Source organism: Anopheles gambiae, chromosome X, assembly GCF_943734735.2.
Source record: "Anopheles gambiae chromosome X, idAnoGambNW_F1_1, whole genome shotgun sequence".
Classification (NCBI taxonomy): Eukaryota; Metazoa; Arthropoda; class Insecta; order Diptera; family Culicidae; genus Anopheles; species Anopheles gambiae.
Window position 1 is genome coordinate 20386183 of NC_064600.1, and position 21146 is coordinate 20407328.

General features: G+C 43.2%; 4 protein-coding genes and 1 long non-coding RNA gene across 10 annotated transcripts; 2 read left to right on the forward strand and 3 right to left on the reverse strand.

The window, feature by feature from the left end:
• Positions 1-2824: 2824 nt before the first annotated feature.
• LOC133391209 (uncharacterized) lies at positions 2825-5300 on the forward strand. The gene is made up of 2 exons (XR_009764693.1): positions 2825-3980; positions 4593-5300. It is a non-coding gene; the product is annotated as an uncharacterized LOC133391209 (long non-coding RNA).
• LOC1270533 (uncharacterized) lies at positions 5108-6485 on the reverse strand. Its single transcript, XM_309239.6, has 3 exons — positions 6308-6485; positions 5941-6049; positions 5108-5842 (listed from the first exon to the last, which is right to left on the reverse strand). The coding sequence occupies exons 1-3, from the start codon at positions 6344-6346 to the stop codon at positions 5451-5453; spliced, it is 540 nt and encodes a 179-aa protein (XP_309239.4). The 5' UTR covers positions 6347-6485; the 3' UTR covers positions 5108-5450.
• Positions 6486-10380: 3895 nt separating this feature from the next.
• LOC1270534 (E3 ubiquitin-protein ligase MARCHF5) lies at positions 10381-12213 on the forward strand. Of its 4 annotated transcripts, none has more exons than XM_061643221.1 (3): positions 10381-10732; positions 10836-11527; positions 11624-12213. In XM_061643221.1, the coding sequence occupies exons 2-3, from the start codon at positions 10863-10865 to the stop codon at positions 12015-12017; spliced, it is 1059 nt and encodes a 352-aa protein (XP_061499205.1). In that variant the 5' UTR covers positions 10381-10732; positions 10836-10862; the 3' UTR covers positions 12018-12213. The 4 variants fall into 4 exon arrangements, with proteins under 4 accessions (XP_061499205.1, XP_309240.5, XP_061499216.1 ...); XM_309240.6 differs by having other exon boundaries at positions 10565-10742; XM_061643232.1 differs by having other exon boundaries at positions 10585-10721.
• Positions 12143-13415, reverse strand: LOC1270535 (neuferricin homolog). Its single transcript, XM_309242.6, has 2 exons — positions 12954-13415; positions 12143-12889 (listed from the first exon to the last, which is right to left on the reverse strand). The coding sequence occupies exons 1-2, from the start codon at positions 13249-13251 to the stop codon at positions 12375-12377; spliced, it is 813 nt and encodes a 270-aa protein (XP_309242.5). The 5' UTR covers positions 13252-13415; the 3' UTR covers positions 12143-12374.
• A 3912-nt stretch (positions 13416-17327) lies between these two features.
• On the reverse strand, positions 17328-19723 carry LOC133391219 (uncharacterized). Of its 3 annotated transcripts, XM_061643190.1 has the most exons (3): positions 19637-19723; positions 19522-19582; positions 17328-19433 (listed from the first exon to the last, which is right to left on the reverse strand). In XM_061643190.1, the coding sequence occupies exon 3, from the start codon at positions 19426-19428 to the stop codon at positions 18397-18399; it is 1032 nt and encodes a 343-aa protein (XP_061499174.1). In that variant the 5' UTR covers positions 19429-19433; positions 19522-19582; positions 19637-19723; the 3' UTR covers positions 17328-18396. The 3 variants fall into 3 exon arrangements, with proteins under 3 accessions (XP_061499174.1, XP_061499165.1, XP_061499178.1); XM_061643181.1 differs by having other exon boundaries at positions 17328-19582; XM_061643194.1 differs by having other exon boundaries at positions 19522-19681.
• Between the last annotated feature and the right edge of the window lie 1423 nt (positions 19724-21146).

Genomic DNA, 21146 nt, shown 5'->3' on the forward strand with positions numbered 1-21146 from the left:
GAGGGGTGGGTTGGCGATGGAATCCCTACGATCATCGGTCACAGGTCCTAAAATTGTTGCCGGCGGGGGGGGGGAATGCAGAAAGTTCTCCAGCGACGGGGCCCCAACGACCATCTTTCCGGCGGCCCTTGTCGCTAATACTCTGTCCACTTGTAGACATACGGCATACTACAGCGTATGCATCGGGAAGGAGACAATGTGGCAGTATGCAAGTTACCCGCTGATAGGAGTGGTCCCGCGGCACCGCCGTCATTCCTCACATCTGCATGCCCGTCGTGGGTTCTAACCGCGTATGAACCGTCCGCCGTAGCAAGGGCTGACTATCCGGCTACGTGCTACTCAAGACTTGAAAAGGCCGGCATGATCGCGTTGGTTATAGTGTTGGGAAAAAGAGCACAATTAGGTGTGCTGTGCGCACACGCACGCACATCTCAGTGTGCGGTGCACATTTCGCACTGTGCGCGCTCTACGCACTGTGCGCGCACCCCGCACTGTGCGCGCACTCTGCACTGTGCGCGCACTCCGCACTGTGCGCGCACTCCGCACTGTGCGCGCACTCCGCACATTTCGCACAGTGCGAGCACACTTCGCACGGTGCGCGCACTTTTCGCACACTCCGCACAGTGCGAGCACAGTCCGGACTTTTCGCACACTTCGCACAGTGCGAGCACACTCCGCACTTTTCGCACACTTCGCACAGTGCAAGCTTCAATTGCTTCACTTTGCACTGTGCGAGCACACTTCGTACCATGGTGGTACGTACACAAAGACCACGACCACACGACCAATGTCAGCTTTTTCTCTTAGAGTTCATTTACTCAGCCATCGGGTTCGTCTAACAGTGGATGAACTTGGCGGACACCTGACCTCTTCGAATCCCGATCGAAAACCCGTTACACAAACACAAGGATACAACACACCCAGACAAAAATTTAAAGGCCCCGAAACACAATATCAACACAGCGGTCCATAGCCGAAGAAATTATCAGGAAAAATCGGCTGACATCAAGCACGCGTTTCTTGAAAACAACTATGAACTGTGAAGGTCGTAGGTAAACGACGCTCCAGTGGGTTGAGGTTTCTCTTGAATTTGGCTGAGATGAAACGTGTCTGTGCTTGTACTCGGAGCCACCGCTTTGCGATTGTGCAATAAAACAGACAGCTGGTTTCACGGGAAAACTGTTATTCGCGTCGCAGGCTTGCGATAGCAGCGCATGTTTTGATGCAAAAATTACAATTTTCACTCGGAGCCCTAGTCAAATTTTGTGATTAACTGAAGAGAAGACATGGGACAGGGCAAAAGGGGAGGGGGGGGGGGGGGGCGATGGGCATGTGTGTGGTATGAATGTGTGCAAGCGATTTATGGATCTTTGATTCGCCCCGACTTGAACTCGTAGCACCAACGGATCGGAGTCGCTAATGCTAACTGATGCTGATGCTTGAAGGCGGTTTGTCAAAATATGCTCAGTACCATACCACCTGACTTCCTGTAACATGGTACGAAGTGTGCTCGCACCGTACAAACTGAAGCACTGCACGAAATTTGCGAAACATGCTTGCACTGTGCGAAGTGTGCGAAAAGTGTGGAATGTGCTCGCACTGTGCGAAGTGTGCGAAAAGTCCGGACTGTTCTTGCACTGTGTGTAAAGTGCGCGCACTGTGCGGAGTGTGCTCGCACAGTATGAAGTGTGCTCATACTGTGCGAAAAGTGCGCGCACTGTGCGGAGTGTGCGAAAAGTGCCCGCACTGTGCGAAGTGTGCGAAAAGTGCGGATTGTGCTCGCACTGTGCGAAAAGTGCGAAGTGCGCGCACTGTGCGAAGTGTGCTCGCACAGTACAAAGTGTGCTGTGCAGTGCGCACAATGAGGTGTGCTGTGCGCACAGTGCGCACACGCGCACAATGCCCAACACTAGTTGGTTATTACCCCAATAATAATAATAATAATAATACTAATAAGAACTTAGCATAGCAGCCCACACTCGGGGAAGGTTTTTGTTTTGACTTTGGTGCTGCCGGGTCTACCGCTGTCGGGCGACAAATGCACGGAATGCACTCGACCAAAACATGAACCTACCGATCCGAACCCATTCCAAGGCATTGCCGGTCAATCGGCGTCACGATACCGACAAGTCAACAAGCCGCCCGATTCTGGACGGACAGGTGCAGCACCATACGCGCACCGTAATAAACAAATCCAGAATCCTCTTTTGTATGGATTCAATTCAAAATGTTGTTTCCACTTGCGTCCGCTAGCTGAATTAGAAATAAATGTGCAACATATCATACGCACGTTTGCTTTGATCGTGTGTCTTTTTGATACCCCCAACAGCAGAGCCGATCGCAAAGATGCCAATGCCAATGGTTGTGTTGTCTCTCAGGTAGCGAGATCGAAAATGCATGGACTTTGTAGTAGCAGCGGATGAAAATGTACGCATCAGAATCAAATAGTTTTGGGGTTACCAAACGCACGCACACACACAAACACACAAACACGCGCGCGCAAACTCACACACAAACACACACACACACACACACAAATACACACACACACGCGCGCGCGCGCACACACATGCATGAACGCGCGCACGCCAGCACGCACGCACACACACACGCACCCCCGAAGTCGCGGAAGCACGCACTCCCCCCCCCCACTAGACCACCCCCCCCTCCCCCCCCCGCATGATTACGGCTACCTTATCGGTAGATCGGTTGGTTCAGCTTTCTTGTAGCATCCTCATCCCTAGCGCCGGGCGGGGTGGGGGATCGCGACATGATAGAGTGAACGGCCACTTTCCATGCGCTGTGTGTGTGTGTGTGACGAGACCCGAAAACGCGAGACAGATTTCGGCACATTAAAAAAATATTTTATTGCCACTATACACTGTGCTACATGATGCTTAGAAGGTCGTTGAAGCATCAAACATGTTCAAATAAAAAAAATATTAGATTAGTGTTAGACGTTCTCCTACGCTTGTTTTAAATAGGCTTTTTCACCCTCGATTGCCACGGGCATCGAATGGTCTCATCAGCAGCGGCACGAAATAAAATAAACCATCAATACACCGATAACACTTTGAATCCCATTCCAGCTTCTCCCACAGCCCACCAATAATAATACACAACCGCAATGCACATATATGAACCAACGCATACACCACAACAACCAATCAGCTGGCGGCGGAAAGCACGGGCAGAAGCGCCGCAAGTACAAGTAAGGCAAGGCAGGGTGAGGGAGGGAGAAGAAGCGGACGAAAAAATGGGCGCCAATTTTTTAAATTTTTTTGACCGTTTTTTTTTGCTCCGCCGCCATAAATAGTTCGTCCATTTCGCCAGCAGATGGCGCTAAACTTGCTCGACCCAGCGCAGGAATCGCTGAAGTCCAGCGCGGGGAACGGGCCAAAATCTGCGCTGGCCAGCGCAGATTTTGGTGCATTTTCTGCGCTGGAAACTGCTCGAATTTGCGCAGCGGGGATTCTCAGGAACGGAAACGCCGCAAGACTCATCCATACAACTAGAGCAGAATGGATGGGCTAAAGCAAAACCCTGTAAAAACAAAAGAGCAACAGGACTGTGGGAGTAAAGGCAGATCAACGTGCGCGCACGATTTCTGAGACTTCACACAATCGGGAGGAATGATGGTAAAGACCATCCAAACCGAAACGTAAAAGGCCAATGTACTGGTGATATGTGGTTGATACGTTGAAATTGTTAAGGGGGGAGGGGGGATAACAAGTTCCCAAAAAATAATACATATCGCCTGGACAAATACGGGGCGTAATGTGGATCGCCCATTCCACCCACCGTTAAATCCGCCACTGCCGCAACCTACGGCTTGTTGAAAATACAGGCGCACGGAATAGCGTGTACCCGTTTCGGCGAACGTTAGTTTTGCACCAGTGCGAATGAGAAGTACAATCAATTCGTACCATATGACGATGAAACAGACTGTGTTTTCCATACACATTGGTGCGACAATGTAGGTAAGCCCGCGGTAGGTTGCGAAGAATACACAAAAGAAATCAGGTGGCTGAAAATACACTTGGTACACGAGAGCTGTGACAAATTCCCGGTTTTTAAAGCCAAATTCCCGGTTTTTTCCCGCATGAATAAAATTCCCGGCTGATTCCCGGTTTTCCCGGTTGAGTGGCCACCCTGCTATCATCAACCCATACTAGTCCTGGAACAGATAATGAACCCGTACCGGTCCTGGAACCAATCATGAACCCATACTGGTGCTGGAACTGATCATTAACCCATAGTGGCCCTGGAACCAATCATGAGCCCAAACCTGCCATGAAACCCTGGAACCGATCATGCAAACATACATTTCCAGGGACCGATCATGAACTCATACTGGTCCTGGAACCGATCATGCAAACATACATTTCCAGGGACCGATCATGAACTCATACTGGTCCTGGAACCGATCATGAACTCATACTGGTCCTGAAACCGATTATGAACCCACAAGGGTCATTGAACTGAAAATAAACATAGAGGATCTGGAACTGATACTGAACACATACCGGTCCTGGAACCGATCATGAACCCATGCTTATCCGGAAATAACTCTCGATTTTATTTATTTACAGGAACAGTGCCAGGAACTGTGCTGGATTCAGATTCGGAATGATATTTGGAGCAGGTCTGAAACCGATACAATTCCAGTTCCAGTCAACTAACTATACCCGGTAGTAAATGTGCAGCGTAGGAATATTGTAGGAATTCAATATAACAAGCAAAAGAATGTTTGTATAGTTAGTATATACAGTAGGTGACCGCTAACTGAGAGGTAAACAACCTCCAGTTAACGAACAATGTTCGTTAACTGGAGTGACGTTTCTATGGATTGATTGTTTTGATTGGCGTTGACTGGAATAAACATACCAAACTTTTTTTTCATTTATGTTGATATAAAGTATAGTAATTCGTGTAATAACATAAATTAATAGCAAACGTAGGCAAGAGACCCTAAATTTGTTTGAAAAATCCACATTTGCGACAAATTTCTCTTCATGAGATTCCGGATGTTTCTCGTTTTGACGTTTAAGTGTTCGTTAACTGAGAATCACTCCAGTTAGCGAACCTCCAGTTAAAACACATCCAGTTAGCGGTCACCTACTGTATATTGCTCTCTCCCGTCCTTTTTTTAACGGACCATTTACATATGATAACTTTGTTCATGATTTGTTCATTATTGGCGCAAAGCCGCCTGATTCGAGATAGGTAGCTTCATTCATTGGTAACTGTTGTGAACCATTTCCCTACACCTGTAATAAATATGGAACCGTTTAAAATGATTCTGTTTTTGTTTACTATGCCGCCAAATGCTATAGTTTAACCTCGTTCCGACAATTGCTATCACAGTACAGATTAATACTAAACCGACTGTTCAAAATTTAAGTGAAATTAAGTACAAAACAACCAAGAAATGGTTTCCACAGGGCTCTCTAGTGATTGTTGCGCAAATATTCCCGCAGATCGTCTATCTTTAACCGAGACACGCACTCGTACACGCGTGAGATGCCAAAGTAGCCGGTCAGAAACATTAGCCCGACGATGACCATCATCAGAAACACTCCGATCAGCAAACTGACGAGCATGACCGATGCAGCCGTTATGAGTGCACCCTCGATCAGCACAAACCCGGTAAAGGCCATCACCGCTGTAGTCATCGTGAAGAAAATAAATACCAGGAATGGTAGCGTGAAGACGAAAATCACAATCGCCACTGCTAGCGCCAGGATCGGGTACTGATGTAAGCTGGCAAAAATGGCGTGAGCAATCTCCTGTAGCCTGTACCGGGCGGCCGTCTCCGACATTGCCTTGTTGATACGGTGAACTGCAATGAACACAAACCGGACATTCCTATTATAATTTAGTGGGGGGAGAGGGGGAGGGGGGGGGGGGTTATTCGGTAGGAATTTGCGAGACACTTACGGTAAATAGAGGTACGAGTAAGGATAAAGCGAGCCAAGTCTTCGTTTCTGCGGTGACGCCTTTCCATGTCTTTGGACTCATTCTGCGGTTTGGAACCTTCCGGATAGCTCTGCAATAATATGAAATCATACCGCCGGAGTAAAGTACGGCTAATTGAAACTTATCTTTGATACGCTGTGATGTGATTCAGTTTACAATGTTAGCATTATTATTCAACAGCATTAATATTGCAATATTTTCTTTTTAACAGCTATAATCTTTTTCTGACAGCTCTGTTGTTGGAAAACTTCTGCTGAGCGTTGAATAATACTTTTAACATTGAACGCAGACCCGGAAACCAGTGTGTCGATAGTACATGCACGCTCACCTGCGTTTCAATTCTGTTGTCTGAGGCTGACGATGGCATTGTGACGAACTGTGCTTAACTATATAAGATTTTCTTATGACTTTGATGTAAACGGCCGCTTCTCGAGAATGCACACACAACCAAGGTGTTATAAATGACAAGGTGAAGTTGTTCAGAGCAAAATGACATTTCTCGAATTGACATTTCTCTTCCTGGGCTCCGGTATAAAAATCGGGGAGGGCTGGAGCGGGGTAATGAAATTTGTATGCAGAGAGTGACAGATGTCCCCACAATGTCGTCCAGCAAAAGCGATAAAAATCAACCTTCTAAATACATTATCCTTGCACACAACAACCGAGACGGCACATTAATCTGTCACACTGACCGTTGACGCATGCAACAAAAAAAAAATCAAACAACAAAAACCGGAGTGCTTTTTTGCTTAACATGTTTTATTTTTATTTTAGCTTTTCTTGTTGTAATTAGTTTTTATTTTATGTTTCTTTTTTTGTACTATTTCGAAATCATTAAATTCAATTCATGCTCAAATAACTAAGCCAGTGCTCTATTTTGTTAGGTCTGGGTCTAAGCACATGTTGCTGCATCATTTCTGGATTTTGCTGTTTATTTCAAAAACTGTGCAAACATATTCGATCAAAAACACATTTTACAATTAAGTTGAAAATATTTTTTATCCATTTTGGTATGCAAACAAATTCGAAATTTGCCTGCAATAAATACACACGAAACAATTCGATTTGATTCTCTTGCAACAAATATGTTCCCATAACATGAGTTTAACATTTCGTCAATATGCTCAAAGTCTCTATAAAAATAAACTAACCAAAACAAAATCGTCTGCATGATAGAGCAACAATATTCCCACCACCTTTCATAGAGCCGGGCCTAAGGGTGGTAGCAACGCTCATCGGATGCGATTTTATCGGACGCGATTTATATAGGATTTGACAGATAATGTCGGACGACGAAATCGCATCCGATGAGCGTTGCCACGGGCCTAAGGGCGGTGGCAACGCTCATCGGATGCGATTTCATCGGATGAGATTTATATGGGATTTGACAGATAACGTTGGACGTGCGATTTCGTCGTCCGACCAAGGTGGAATGTATAATGAGGTGTAGTTATAGCGCTTTTGGCGATCCCCCCCCTAGGCTCCGATTTTGACAGATGGTTTTCCGCTTGTATATGTATTGATGGATTTTTTACGTATTGCATGGTCGATATTTGGTGGAGATCAATTTGGGTGAATATTTTAGTTTATTAGAACACAGCCCGTGATTTCAAATGGAAATTTTCCTTCGAGAACTTGAAGCGTTCGCCAAACTCGGAAAACTAACTGTCAGTTTTCTTCGTCGATTCTTCTTCCACCTAGCTGTCAAAACGGGCTTATAACTTGACCTGATATCTTTACGGTCCTTGCGTCCGACGTTATCTGTTAAATCCCATATGGGCATGTTGTTAAGTCGTACGAGTTGACGACTGTATTACGAGACCGGCTAAGGTTAAGGCAAAGGTTATCCGTGTAAACAAATATTCGACCGCATGTCCTCGGAGCGGAACAGTGTGTTCGAGAAATGTGCCGCAGATTCAGCATAGCATCCGATGAATTCAGGTATCATCAACGTTTTCAAGCATCATACCGCAGTGTTGGCTTTGGCTAAGACAGATTCGGGAAGGGGTCCCGCGGTCTTGAGATAAAGTGTGAAACCCTGTAAAAATACAGGGGTTTACAAGACAGTTTCGAATGTAAACATTGTTATTCATTGCAACCAACAACGTTATTACCGTTTAGTTAGACATACAGCCACAACGTCGCGCGCGACGAAAAATAGCTCTAAATTTTACTTTGTGTAGATCAAAGTAGCTCATTTGACTCAGTCAACCAAATTGTTTTATATTTGAAAACACACAAAAATAGGTTGAAATGTGTTCAAATCAAAACTTCTTTATCTTTTTTAACGCTCATAGAAAAATTCTGAAAAATGTATACAATACGTGTAACATACAGTTCTCAAAGCTTTTGGAGCCATTTTGCTGTGAAAATTTTGTAAAGTACTGAAAAAAATATTTTTCACATTTTGTAATTATTTTCAAAAAAATCCTGTCAACTTTGAAAAACTATAACTTAAAAACGCTAGCGAGTTGAACCAATCTATGCACAGTTATAGAAACTGCATTAGTTTGTTTAATTTTCATCAGAATATTGCACCAATATTGGATTACGCATTCAAAAGTTATAAGCCTCCAAAGTCGCTGGCTACCCAGGTAGCCCGGTTGCCTGGAATATGATGTATTTTTGGTTGCCAGTGACAGGGTTAACAATGCTGCTGCTAGACTGCATGAACCCTCGTCCCCTGAAGCTATGATTGTAATATCAAACCTGGAAAACAAATGAAACTGGGTAAGCAATGCGATGAAGTCCTTGGCAATTTAGCAGAACTTACTCAGCATTGAACAGGCCAACAATGAAGTCGTATTCTACTAACGATGGAACGTGGTAGGATGAAGAAAACTAGAAGCGCTAGTTTCGTCTTCTGCAATCTTATTTATGTTGTTTATTCCAAGCATCAGCTGACCGGCGTCGATTTTGACAGACAAATTGTAAACAAGGTTCACAAAATGGTGACCCCCTCAATCGCTCTGTCGTAACCTGTATAGAGTCTAATAACTTTGCTTAGGGCGGTGGCAACGCTTTTTCGCATGCGATTTTATCGGACGGCCTGTCAAATGTTTATATGCGCCGCATGCGATTTTATTTCAGATGTCAAATGTCTAAAATCATATCAAATAATGATTATCTTTATAAAGAAACAACAAAATATCATTAGAATACCTTGAAAGGCTAGAAAATTGAGAAAACTCTTTTCTTGCCGCATGCGGCAAAATCGCATGCGGCGTAGTTCTGACCATTACCTTAGAGCGGTTGGCAACGCTTTTTATTTTTACTTATTTTTATAGAGACCTTGAGGTCTAGGTCATTCGCCTCTTGGTGGAAGCAACGCTCACCGGATGCGATTTTATCGGACGAGATTTATATGGGATTTGACAGATAACGTCGGACGTGCGATTTCGTCGTCCGACATTATCTGTCAAATCCCATATAAATCTCATCCGATGAGCGTTGCCACCGCCCTTAATTATCCACAAAGTACGACATCGGAACGATTTTTCGTTGAACAGCCCCAAATCCGCTATGGAGTTCGATCTGGCTATCTGGGATGGTTATATTTAATCATTTTTTTAAGTTATACAAACGATCACAATATTTAAATATTGGAAAATAATACAGAAAATGATTAAATGTAAATGTCCCCCGAGATACGACTGTATTTGGGACCGAAAAAATGTCCCAAAGCAAGGCGTAAGTCGAAAAAGTCGTATGTCGAATATCTATGAATATTAAGTTTATAAACGAAGTTGAAGAGTTGGAATTTATGATATCGTGTATTTTATTCAAAATAATGTTTGATAATGTAATAATTATATTTTAAAAACCGTACACAATATCGATATTCAAGATAGGGTAGTTGTGGAATCTTTGGAAATGTGTGTATAACGGTTATCAGCCTAGATATTCACAAAAATACATCAATTTCTTGTCAATGACAACTTTTAACTGTCAAAATCAAAATCGTCGTATCTGCGAATCGTCGTAACTCGAGGGGGTCGTAACTCGGGGGACGCCTGTACAGTGGAGCGCCGTTTATCCGGGCTTCTCGGGACTTGACCTCGCCCTGATAAGCGAATAACACGGATAATGAGTCAAATGATATATTTTATCACCAATTCCTGATTAATTTTTGGAAAATTATCTTATTTTTTGATAAAAAATAACCCAGTTTTTATTAACTTCATGTTTTACAATTAGAATATTTGAAATTTGCCATGAATTGTAGTGTTTTTTGTTATGACAATGTCCTCTTATAACGGCTTCTTCAAATATCCTCCTCATAACGCAATGTCACCTTTGTATTCAATTGTCGTTTCTCAACAGCACGGATTAACGGACAGCCGGATAAAAGGTACCCGGATAAACGGCGATCCACTGTATTAGACATTTCGTGTTATTTGTTAACAATTTGGACAAAAAATATAAAAATAAAACAGAGGAAGAAATCGAATCTATCAAAAATTTGCTAAATTGCCATTAAATTATTCTTAAATTACCGTTAATTTAGCGGTAAGATAGAGGAAATGATTAGGCCCGATTTGTCTGACTGGGTAGATTCCACGACCTGAGCTCTTTAATCCACCTTGGTCAAATCCCATACAAAATGGGACGTTTTACTCGCATCTGCGCCATCGTGTAGACATATCTTAATAGTTGGATACGATTGGACGAGCAAAAATAAGTGAAGAGGAAAACAGTGCGAAGACTGAAAAAACATCCCAGTGGCGCCCTATCGAAAAGGCGTAAGATAGACGTAAAGTTTTGTAAATATTGCGCAAGCCGACGACAGACAATTTCCACCAAGGGAAAACTTTTCCCATTCCTTCTCTGTCCTATTTACCTTGCACATTTAATAGGGGTCAGCTGTTGTTGTAAGCGACACGATGCTCACAGGCAACCAGGAATTCAATCCGGTGGATGGTCAAGGTAATGATGAGAAGGCTACAGCTGATGGCGATGCTGGTGCTGCTGCATCCGTCGCAGCATCACAACAGGCCCAACCGCAAGAGGAAGAGCGCTACTGCTGGGTGTGCTTTGCGACCGAGGAGGATGATAAGGTAGCGCCGTGGGTGCAGCCGTGCAACTGTCGCGGCGCAACCAAGTGGGTCCATCAGTCCTGTCTTAAGCGGTGGATCGACGAAAAGCAGAAGGGCAACCCATACAAGAGCATCAGCTGCCCGCAGTGTCAAACACGGTACATCATCATCCTGCCGACGATGGGCAGCTTCGCCTTTCTGCTGGAGCGACTCGACATCATTGCGAAGCAGCTCAGCCCGGGTATGGCGGCTGGGGCCATCGTGTGCTCGATCTATTGGTCTGCCATCACGTTTGGCGCCGTCACCGTGCTGCAGACGACTGGGTTCGAGCGGGGCCTCTCGATGATGGAGCAGGCCGAACCGATTGCCCTGCTGCTGTGTTTGCCGACCATCCCGGTGTTGCTCGTGATCGGGCGCATGTTTCGCTGGGAGGACATTGTTCTTCGCTTTCTGCAAAATCGACAGTTTGACGTACGGAAGTATCCCGTCATCTCACTGATGTTACCTGTCTCGTAAGTGATCGTAATCTTTCTACTATTCGCCGATAGTGCACAATAATTAATAATACAATAATTCAATAATTGCACTCCCGTCCCATTCGTTTGCAGCAACGAACCGAGCCCGCGCTATCCGGAACCGTACCCAAGCAGCACGGTTACAACCTCGGAACCACTCTCTGTGACGCGCATATTCTGTGGCGCACTATTGCTGCCCACGGTGTCCACCGTCGTCGGGAAAATTTTGTTCAAATCCATCAAGAACGATCTGCATCGTACGCTGCTTGGTGGATTTGTGTTCGTTGCGGTCAAGGGTGTGCTGAAAATTTACTTCCACCAGAAAAAGCATAACCGTGCCAAACAGCGCCAAATACTGGACTATACACCCGAAAACGTGCGCAAGTACACGTTGCGAACCCAACCCCCGGAAGGCCAGCATCAACACGGGCAGCAGGCATCGCAGCTGGACCGTAACCGTGCGGACTTGGTCGAGGGAACCGGATAGCAGCAGCAGCCGCAGTACTCGGTGTGATATCTACTATGAACTGAGCATACTGACTTAATATTCTATTTTATGTTTTGTTATTCATTTTTTATGAAACACTCCAAATTAATTGAACTAAGTTAATGTAGAGCGATACTAGAGAAGAGTACCACTACCCTCTTCAAGAATAAACTTTCTTTTATTTCGTAATGAAAAACATTTCTCTCTTAAGCACGTGTTAATAATATGTGGTTCCGCTTTGCTTAGCATAGTTGAGCGAAAAGGCATCTTAGTCCTATGGATCCTATGGATTAGTTTACCACACGCCAGGACGGACGGAATGATGAATAAACTTCAATTCATGCGTGCTGCATGTTGTTAGCTTTGATCCGGTATAATGCAAGATTTTGCGGTTTCCTCACATCCCGGAAATGGAACGTAGTGCGGCTCAGATAACTCCTCTGGTACGCAGGCACAAAACTGAACGCTACGACCATTCGCTTCGATTTCGGCCGCATTGCTTTCCGCCACTTTTCTCGGGTGCCCTACCCAAGACCGTTCCTGGCCAGTCCCGCTTCGTTTCGTGCACCAAACACGTGTACCCATCTCGACCTTCCACTCTACATTGCACGAAGGATACTTCGAGCTATCGTCCTTGCTCTCCTTTGCCTTGGCAGCACGCTCCAGAACGTACCGATAGTAAGGGGTTTCTTGCCCGACCGGATCAAAGTAACGGCCGACCAGCTTACCAACGTACTGGTAGGTTTTATCGTAAAAGTCCTTCCAAGTGAGCAGTTGTTCCAGCTCCGTCTCCTTTAGCGCGGACACGTCGCTCAGCTCCAGGGTGTACTGGTCGAACTCTCCCGTAACGAAAGATCGTGTAGCATCATGGCCTAAATGAAGCAGTTTTCAACAAATAGTGAATAATTCATTCCGGGAAGAAGTACCAATAATTACCAATGAACATGTGATATGATTGCCCCGGTCCGTAATGTTTGAATCCAACCGTCACGTCGTACACGTGGCCCAGTATAACGAGGTAAAGCAGGTTGGTCTCTTGTCCGTTGTACTTTCGCAGTTCTGTCTCCGTAAATATTCTCTCACTTTCGACCTGAACCTTAGCCTGCATTTCGGTGTCGGTTAAGCTAAAGCGTTCCAACAGCTGAGTTTTCCTGGATGCTAGAAGGTAGAACAGCACCATGGCGAACGCCACGATCACCATGTCTCGAAAAAAAATTTTAAAACTAAAATTCATCCTGGATTGTTAATGGTTTAAATGAAGGGCATGGATTTAGAGTAGGAGTTATTTTATTTCACACTGAAAAGCTCCAGCTGGCCTTTTGAGCAGGCCAATTTTATTTGTTATTGCTCATATTGCTAGCTGTCAACAAATCACCTGTCATTGTTAACGTTCACTTTTATACAAGGTTATTAGACTCTATACAGGTTACGACAGAGCGATTGAGGGGGTCACCATTTTGTGAACCTTGTTTACAATTTGTCTGTCAAAATCGACGCCGGTCAGCTGATGCTTGGAATAAACAACATAAATAAGATTGCAGAAGACGAAACTAGCGCTTCTAGTTTTCTTCATCCTATAACGTTCCATCGTTAATGGAATACGACTTCTTTGTTGGCCTGTTCAATGCTGAGTAAGTTCTGCTAAATTGCCAAGGATTTCATCGCTGCGATGTGTGGGAAGCCGCGAGGCTCCATTCCGATTCGCCACAATCGACGGGTACAGGGTGATCGTTTATGCTGCTCCTGTTAGGCCGCAAATACACGACGCGCGTTTCCGCGGGCGCGTTCAAACGCGTATAACAGTTCCGCAGAGATATCCAGCTGAGCATCTCTGCGTTTCCGCGGTAGCGCGTTCGAATGACATTTCATTTCTATGGCGGGCGCGGAAACGCGCGTCGTGTATTTGCGGCCTTACAGTTCCGGTTCATAGGAAACGAATGTGGGGGTCAAGGATTCATGACGCCTCGGGTGCAGCTTCATTTAAGCAAAAGCGAAAGGTCGGGAGATAAATGTCGTCCCGGCAGTTGCAGTAGTGTTAAACAACAGCGAGGATCTATTACATTCATGCCACACGGGCCACGTTCAAACTTGCGTCAAGTACAATAGCAGAGCGAAAAGGATGTTAGAAGCATTTGTGATACCACATCATCATAAGTGACAAATCTCCAGATGAGACGAGTCCAGACGACCCTACCCGCAAATTTCCGTTAAATGCCTTCTAATCGCCTTGTAATCGCCGGCGAATTGAAGGCGATCAGCAGTGCATTTAGCAGTAATTAAATGCCTTTGAAATATGTCATTGAAAAATTTCGCTTTTAATTTGAAATTTGAAATTGCAACTGTCAAAAGAAAACCTTACAAGCGTCTTCAGCACTGCGCTGTTGTAGTGTTCCCAGATATGTGCGTGAGATTCGATAGCACGATTTACGTGTTATGTTCTCTTGCGTTAAGCTCTGAGCTATTTCACTTTATTAAATATGGTCTGCATTATTCGGTTGTTAAAGACCAACTCGTTGAAAGGTATTAATATATCAAACTTATTTCGATAACTTTAGTAAAAGGAGAAATGAGATACATATTTCTCCCATCCTGATTATGAAGGGTAAACATAGTCATTATTATGTTTTTTAAAAGGTGTTTTTAAAATTTCGCTTTACATAAATTTGGTTTGTTCTAATTATAGCAAGAAAATATTAATTTAAAAAGAAATGAACACAAAAAAAAGATCATAAAAATTAGGATTTGAACACACGCTTTCTCGGTTCGGAACCAAAAGCGTTGTCACTACTCTAGTTGGCAGTTACATTAGTGAGGGTGCAAAACCAGCATATAAACAAGCTAAGATGGTGGCAAGTTATCTGTTCTAGTTGAATCAAAAAGTTGAAAGATTTCGAAGAGGTCCCGTTTCAGCCGTGAAAGTTTCGGTTGAAATCTTTATTCGCCTTCTAAGGCGACTAAGGCTTTAAATGCCTTCTGAATGCCTTCAAAGCCGTTTAATGCTGGTAGGGGAGTGCTTTCCACGGCAGTCAACTTTACAGAGCAAAATCGTGTTTGATAAATGCTACCGAAAAACAACTAGTTGTTATTGTTACAAGAAGTGCGGCGTAAACTTTTAAATGATCCCGTACTGTACACGGCAAACTTTACTGACAATAACACAATAACTTAGACAAAAATATGTTTTAAGTTTATATTTGAAGTTTATTTACCATTATTATTGCTACAACGGACTCGTTAAACATTAACTCCCTAGTTCTCTGCACGTGTGGTTTAATTGCTATCCCTCACTTTTATCTCATTCTCCTACTCCTTGGTCAGCGATCCGACAACTCACACACGTTCTTCATATACACACTTGTGATAGGCGGAGCAACTAGAACTTACCGGGTCGGAGCCATCCCAAGCAACCCGGAGTTGTGCGGGTCGACCTGAAAGTTGCAAATAAAAGTATTAGGTGCAATGATTCCAGTAGATGCGAGAAAGCATAAGCGATTACGACCCATTGGTGCAGCGAGTACGGGTATTGAACCTACTTTGACCTGATCCAAACTCGCTGCACCAACGGGTCGGAGTCACTTATGCTTTCTTACAACTACTATTCATTCGGGTGAACCCGACGTCCTTACTTTCTAGCGTCGGATTTTTTTCCGACTCCGATCTAGCACACCCGTTGCACTTGCGGGTCGGAATCGATGCATGATGTGCGTTACCCTACGATGGGAAAATGATGTACGTTACCCTATTACCTCAAAGCCCTTTACTGTAGCTTAGTCCAACCTACTTTAGAATACGCGAGCATTTTTAGGTACCCAGTTAGTCTGGTATGACAGGGTTGAAAGCGTTCAACGCAGATTCATCTGAATTGCCGTTAGGCGGCTCTTGGGGCAATCGGGTGCTACTCTTCCCCCATATGAAGTACGGTGCCCACGATCATCGATCTGCTTCTCAATCTTTGCTTATTAGTGGTTTGCTTCGGAATGAGATTGACTGTCCTTCATTACTTAATAGAATTACACTGTACACACCCGCTCACTTACTGAAGCCGCGAATTTATATTAATTTCGTCGAGAAGAACGCTATATCATTCGAACGATCCGTTTATTCAATCCCTTCATCGCTTCAACAGTGCCTCTGGCGTGTTTGACTTTCATATCCTCCCTCAATCTCTTCGCTCCCTCTTCCTACAGTTCTTTGACTCGTTTCCTTATCATATCTCTGCCATCCTACTATATTGTCTGTGTTATTAAATTGCTTGTGGCCCAATCTACGTTGTTAGTTTGTTATTATAATATGTTTGTTCTAGAAGCAAAGTTCTTTCTTCAACTCAAACTTAAAACGTGATCTTTTAACTCGTAGTTTACTGCACTACTTTATTGCTCTAAATCTTACAACGTAGCAAAGTAAATTTCGCGGCGGATCGGTTAAAAAATTTCACGTACGTTTTCTTACGCTTTCTGACTTGATCTCATGGCGCTCGCGCGATGGCCGTTTTTCGATTCGCGCGGCGATGTTTTTTTCTGCTCCCTCTGGTAACGGCAAATCGGCGACGTTTCGGTTCGGCTGTCAACGGCTTATCAATAAACACAAATTGTAAACAACAATTTGTCACTTTTAGCCGACCTCGTTGTTTTCTACAACAATGTTATTAGTTTGTTATAATTATTTCAAATTTTTGTTTATATGTTTCCTTATATTTAGCCTTCTGAAGCAGATATTTGTATGAAATAAAAATTAAATAAATGAAAAAATAAATTAAATTAAATTAAATAATGAACCAAGATGATAGATGACGTATGATCACGTGCATCCAGTCTGCGTGTCAAAACTTATTATCCCTCCAGATCACACGCTGGAGTCAGGCTATAGTTTCAATTGTTGCTTATTTATGTACTGGGTCCATCATGCTGCACTGTTAAATCCAAAAGCACTGCACGGCACTGTTATATCTCTATACAGGGTTTTACAATTGATTGTAGACTTCCTGCTCATTTTTTTTAAATTGTCGCTATTGATTTCTTACCAGCAGCATATAATTTGGGTTGAGCGCTATAGATTTTTGAAAAGGTGCAATTGATTTCAACAGGCCATTTTCTGACAGCTTTACCAGAGGCGCGTTTAGAACCCCTACAGTGAAAGATCGATATGCTGTAGTATCGGTTACTGTTTTTAAATGCCGTCTGTGATTAGTGTAAAGCAATAAATTTGCTATGAAAATCGATTATTTACTTAAATACTGATTTTACAAATACATAACGCAAGTTGTAGCAACATTTAAAAAATAATATCATATAAAATAAAAATATCCACCGGTGTTTTTCAAATTTGAAGATATGGAACTAGGCACATAAACGCAGATCACGAAAACGGAATCGCGCAATCCGCCCCACGATCACCAAAACACACAAACACAAAATAGAAACAAACGTGTTGCAAACAGTTCGCAACTATAAATTTGATCATATTGATACAACAGTGCCTCGTCGTGTACCAATAGGTATGTATTTCACAACAAAGTGGATGTGCAACATACTCATGTTAACGGTTTTAGGTGCGTCAACAGTATTTATCTTCCGGACGGGATTTGATAGCAGTTGTAGCAGCGGTCTGTTGTAGGTAGTTCTAGTTCAACTCTATCGTTGTCCCAATTTTAAATCTTGCAAACACATGTAATGCACGTATTTGTTTATATTGTTTCAGCAAACATGGATGCATCAGTTGCCGCACCTCGACGCCGAAACTAAACAGATTCTCCTAAGGAAATTGCTCACGGACTTTGGTCATCTTGTGTCAATTTGATATTAGGTTTTTTTTTTTTGGTAAATTCATACATTTTTTAGTCTCAACTTTGACACACCGCTTGCAGAGATTGGTGAGAATCATCCTGTACCTTACGTTCAGAGGCTTACGTTAGACTTTTCCATCGTAGTTACTCAGTGCGCCAGTTTCCACTCAAACACGTTGTTGTGGCGGCAGTAACAGTGTAGCACACTCTACTAACAGGTGTTGTATCTACATAAAGTTGTTCTATTTTCTAGCCGGTAAGAGATCATTTCCTGGATAGCAGTAAAACTATTAGGAATATAAAAATAATAAGGAACTATATAATCAATAAAGCATGATACCATGGGTTTATTTTTCCCTTATCAGTTCAAAGAATCTTAACAGCTATTGGTTTTGGTATTAATTAAAGGCAGGATAAGTTCATAAAATAATTAAACAATTTAAACGTAACTAGGGAGTTCATCTCTATCACTTCATTACATCACAGTTGTTCATACATAAATTCAAGATCAGATCAGTTTAAAGCTAATAAAAAAAAAACAAAAATAATTCAAATCAATTATCAAGACTACTTAGAATCGAAAAGAAAAGAAGCTTTTCAATCCTCAATTACTTCACCTCGCAAACAACGAGCCAAGTAAGCCCCCATATTCCTAAAGTACCCTTCACAATCTTGGGAAGTGACAAGGTTAGCACAATTTGTGATAGCTTCCATTAATTCCTGCTCATTCTGTGCGTTGGCTCTTTTTACTAAATTTTTCCACTTACTAAAAAGATTTTCTATCGGGTTTAGAAATGGCGAGTAGGGAGGCAAATAAACTGGTTTATCTTCGTCGTAGCCTATTGCTTCCTTCACCTCGCTACTCTTATGGAAAGCCACGTTATCCATGACCATAAATGTTCGATGAATTTCGCGCATCCTCAATTTTTCTTTGAGCTCATAAATAAACTGCGTAAACAGTTCGCGATTTATGGCTCTGTTATGCGACAGGTAATGAACAATGCCACTCTTATTCATTGCGCAAACAATAGAAATATTTCTTGAGCGCAATTGAGGCACGACAATCGTTGGAGTTGTTCCCTTTAGCGATCTACCCTTTGACGTGCGCATACTCACTTTAAATCCTACCTCATCCAAGAATACTATATCTGTATCGGGATTTTCCATCGATATTTGGTAAAAAATCGAAGCATACGACCTACGTTCTTCGATGGTGGAATCCGTGTTACGCCGTTCGGGAAGATTATGAATTCTTTTAAACGAATAATTAAACCCTTTGATTTCGCGGGCTACTGTCGTCGTACTCACACGCACGTTAAATCTTTCGTATACCTTTTCTACCAATGCCTTCAACGTGACAGTGCAGTCTTCGTCTATCCAAGCACGAATGCTTTGAGCAGCCTCTTCCGATAACAGTTTTGCACGATTGCCACCCCGTTTAGCAGCCGCAACTTCCCAAGTGTTTTGGAACTTTTTTATAATACTATAAACAGTTCCACGATTCATGTTCAACATTGTGGCGATATCTTTTCCGGATGTTCCGTTTTCAAACGCTACTATCACCCGGTTCCTGTCTTCATTAGAAGTAGTCTTGTTTCGGCGTCGAGGTGCGGCAACTGATGCATCCATGTTTGCTGAAACAATATAAACAAATACGTGCATTACATGTGTTTGCAAGATTTAAAATTGGGACAACGATAGAGTTGAACTAGAACTACCTACAACAGACCGCTGCTACAACTGCTATCAAATCCCGTCCGGAAGATAAATACTGTTGACGCACCTAAAACCGTTAACATGAGTATGTTGCACATCCACTTTGTTGTGAAATACATACCTATTGGTACACGACGAGGCACTGTTGTATCAATATGATCAAATTTATAGTTGCGAACTGTTTGCAACACGTTTGTTTCTATTTTGTGTTTGTGTGTTTTGGTGATCGTGGGGCGGATTGCGCGATTCCGTTTTCGTGATCTGCGTTTATGTGCCTAGTTCCATATCTTCAAATTTGAAAAACACCGGTGGATATTTTTATTTTATATGATATTATTTTTTAAATGTTGCTACAACTTGCGTTATGTATTTGTAAAATCAGTAGTTATGTACACATGCGCTACGCGCTATGATACAGGTGCTGAGTAAGAAAACGGTCGCAAGCGAGCCATCGATGTTACTCCACGCGCGGAGTCAAGTTCCAACGGGAACTCCACTGGAAGCAGGTTCCCACGACCAGGTGTGGTGTCGTATGTTCAGACGGATCGAGGCAACATGATCATCATAAACGTGGACGACAACGTGACCGGCAAACCTGGCAGCACCGAAAACACCAGCCTAGCTAAATAGTACCGAATCCAGAAGTTAGCTTTAGTCTTAGTTTAGCAGTTCGCAAATAAAGATCCCCAGTAATGTTTTTTTAAAACTTACTCCGGGCTATCGTAAACATAATTGGCGCAGTCGGCTAGGCCCAATTCACGTTCAGTGACAAGTGTTCAAGTACAGTGCAGTGAAATAACGGAAATAAATCTGTGTATCGCCCGGACTTTGCTCCATCGCCCGATCCGTGGTTGACTCGTGACGATCGCGTGAATTTCATTATTTCATAAAGTGTAAGAACAAGTGCACGAACGGTTGGTTTCAACTATTTAGAATTGGAAGAGAACATTCGAACAAAAAAAAAAAAGCGGCAAGACTCCCCAGCCAGCGTTACTGGGTAAACTAATCAACGCAGGACAATCGCTGACCCAACCCGTGGACAACGAGTGACCAAAGAAGAAAAGGAAGGACAATCGCTGACCCAATCCGTGGACAACGAGCGACCAAGGAAGAAAAGGAAGGACAATCGCTGACCCAACCCGTGGACAACGAGCGACCGAAGAAGAAGAGGAAGGACAAGGCAAAGGACAGGTAACGGAAAACTCTAATTTCCCGACACGTGGATAAAAAAGGTGAGTTACATCCTAAAGCATAAGTTCCCCTACTCTTATAATAAAAAGGCGGTAGGCAACAAACAATTTTTATCATTGAATGCCAAAATATACCCCTTTCCCAAAAGTTCGTTCTTTGAACTTCACTAAGGACAAGAAAATTCCAGTGAAAATGGAACAAAATATACACGCATTGATTGAATCTATGCGCTCGTTAGAGGAACGCGTTAACACACTCCAAGCGGAAAACGATAGTTTACAACGCTTCCAACAACAACAACAGCCAACGACCTCGAGTCGCAGTGCTGACTATTTTCGTATCCCGGATCCAATTAGGGTCATTCCCGGATTCGACGGAAACAAAAAACAGTTAATCGGTTGGTTAACAACAGTTAAAAAAACACTAGACCTCTTCAGAAA

What these genes read in the sequence shown, in the direction of transcription:
- LOC1270533 (XM_309239.6), bottom strand. Translation starts at nt 6,346, where the DNA reads ATGCCATCGTCAGCCTCAGACAACAGAATTGAAACGCAG. An exon ending in ACAACAGAATTGAAACGCAG is followed by an intron (nt 6,050 to 6,307) that starts GTGAGCGTGCAT and finishes ATATTATTGCAG; the next exon opens with AGCTATCCGGAAGGTTCCAA. An exon ending in TACTCGTACCTCTATTTACC is followed by an intron (nt 5,843 to 5,940) that starts GTAAGTGTCTCG and finishes TGTTCATTGCAG; the next exon opens with TTCACCGTATCAACAAGGCA.
- LOC1270534 (XM_061643221.1), top strand. Translation starts at nt 10,863, where the DNA reads ATGCTCACAGGCAACCAGGAATTCAATCCGGTGGATGGTCAAGGTAAT. An exon ending in TCACTGATGTTACCTGTCTC is followed by an intron (nt 11,528 to 11,623) that starts GTAAGTGATCGT and finishes ATTCGTTTGCAG; the next exon opens with CAACGAACCGAGCCCGCGCT.
- LOC1270535 (XM_309242.6), bottom strand. Translation starts at nt 13,251, where the DNA reads ATGAATTTTAGTTTTAAAATTTTTTTTCGAGACATGGTGATCGTGGCG. An exon ending in ATCATATCACATGTTCATTG is followed by an intron (nt 12,890 to 12,953) that starts GTAATTATTGGT and finishes TGCTTCATTTAG; the next exon opens with GCCATGATGCTACACGATCT.
- LOC133391219 (XM_061643181.1), bottom strand. Translation starts at nt 19,461, where the DNA reads ATGCACGTATTTGTTTATATTGTTTCAGCAAACATGGATGCATCAGTT.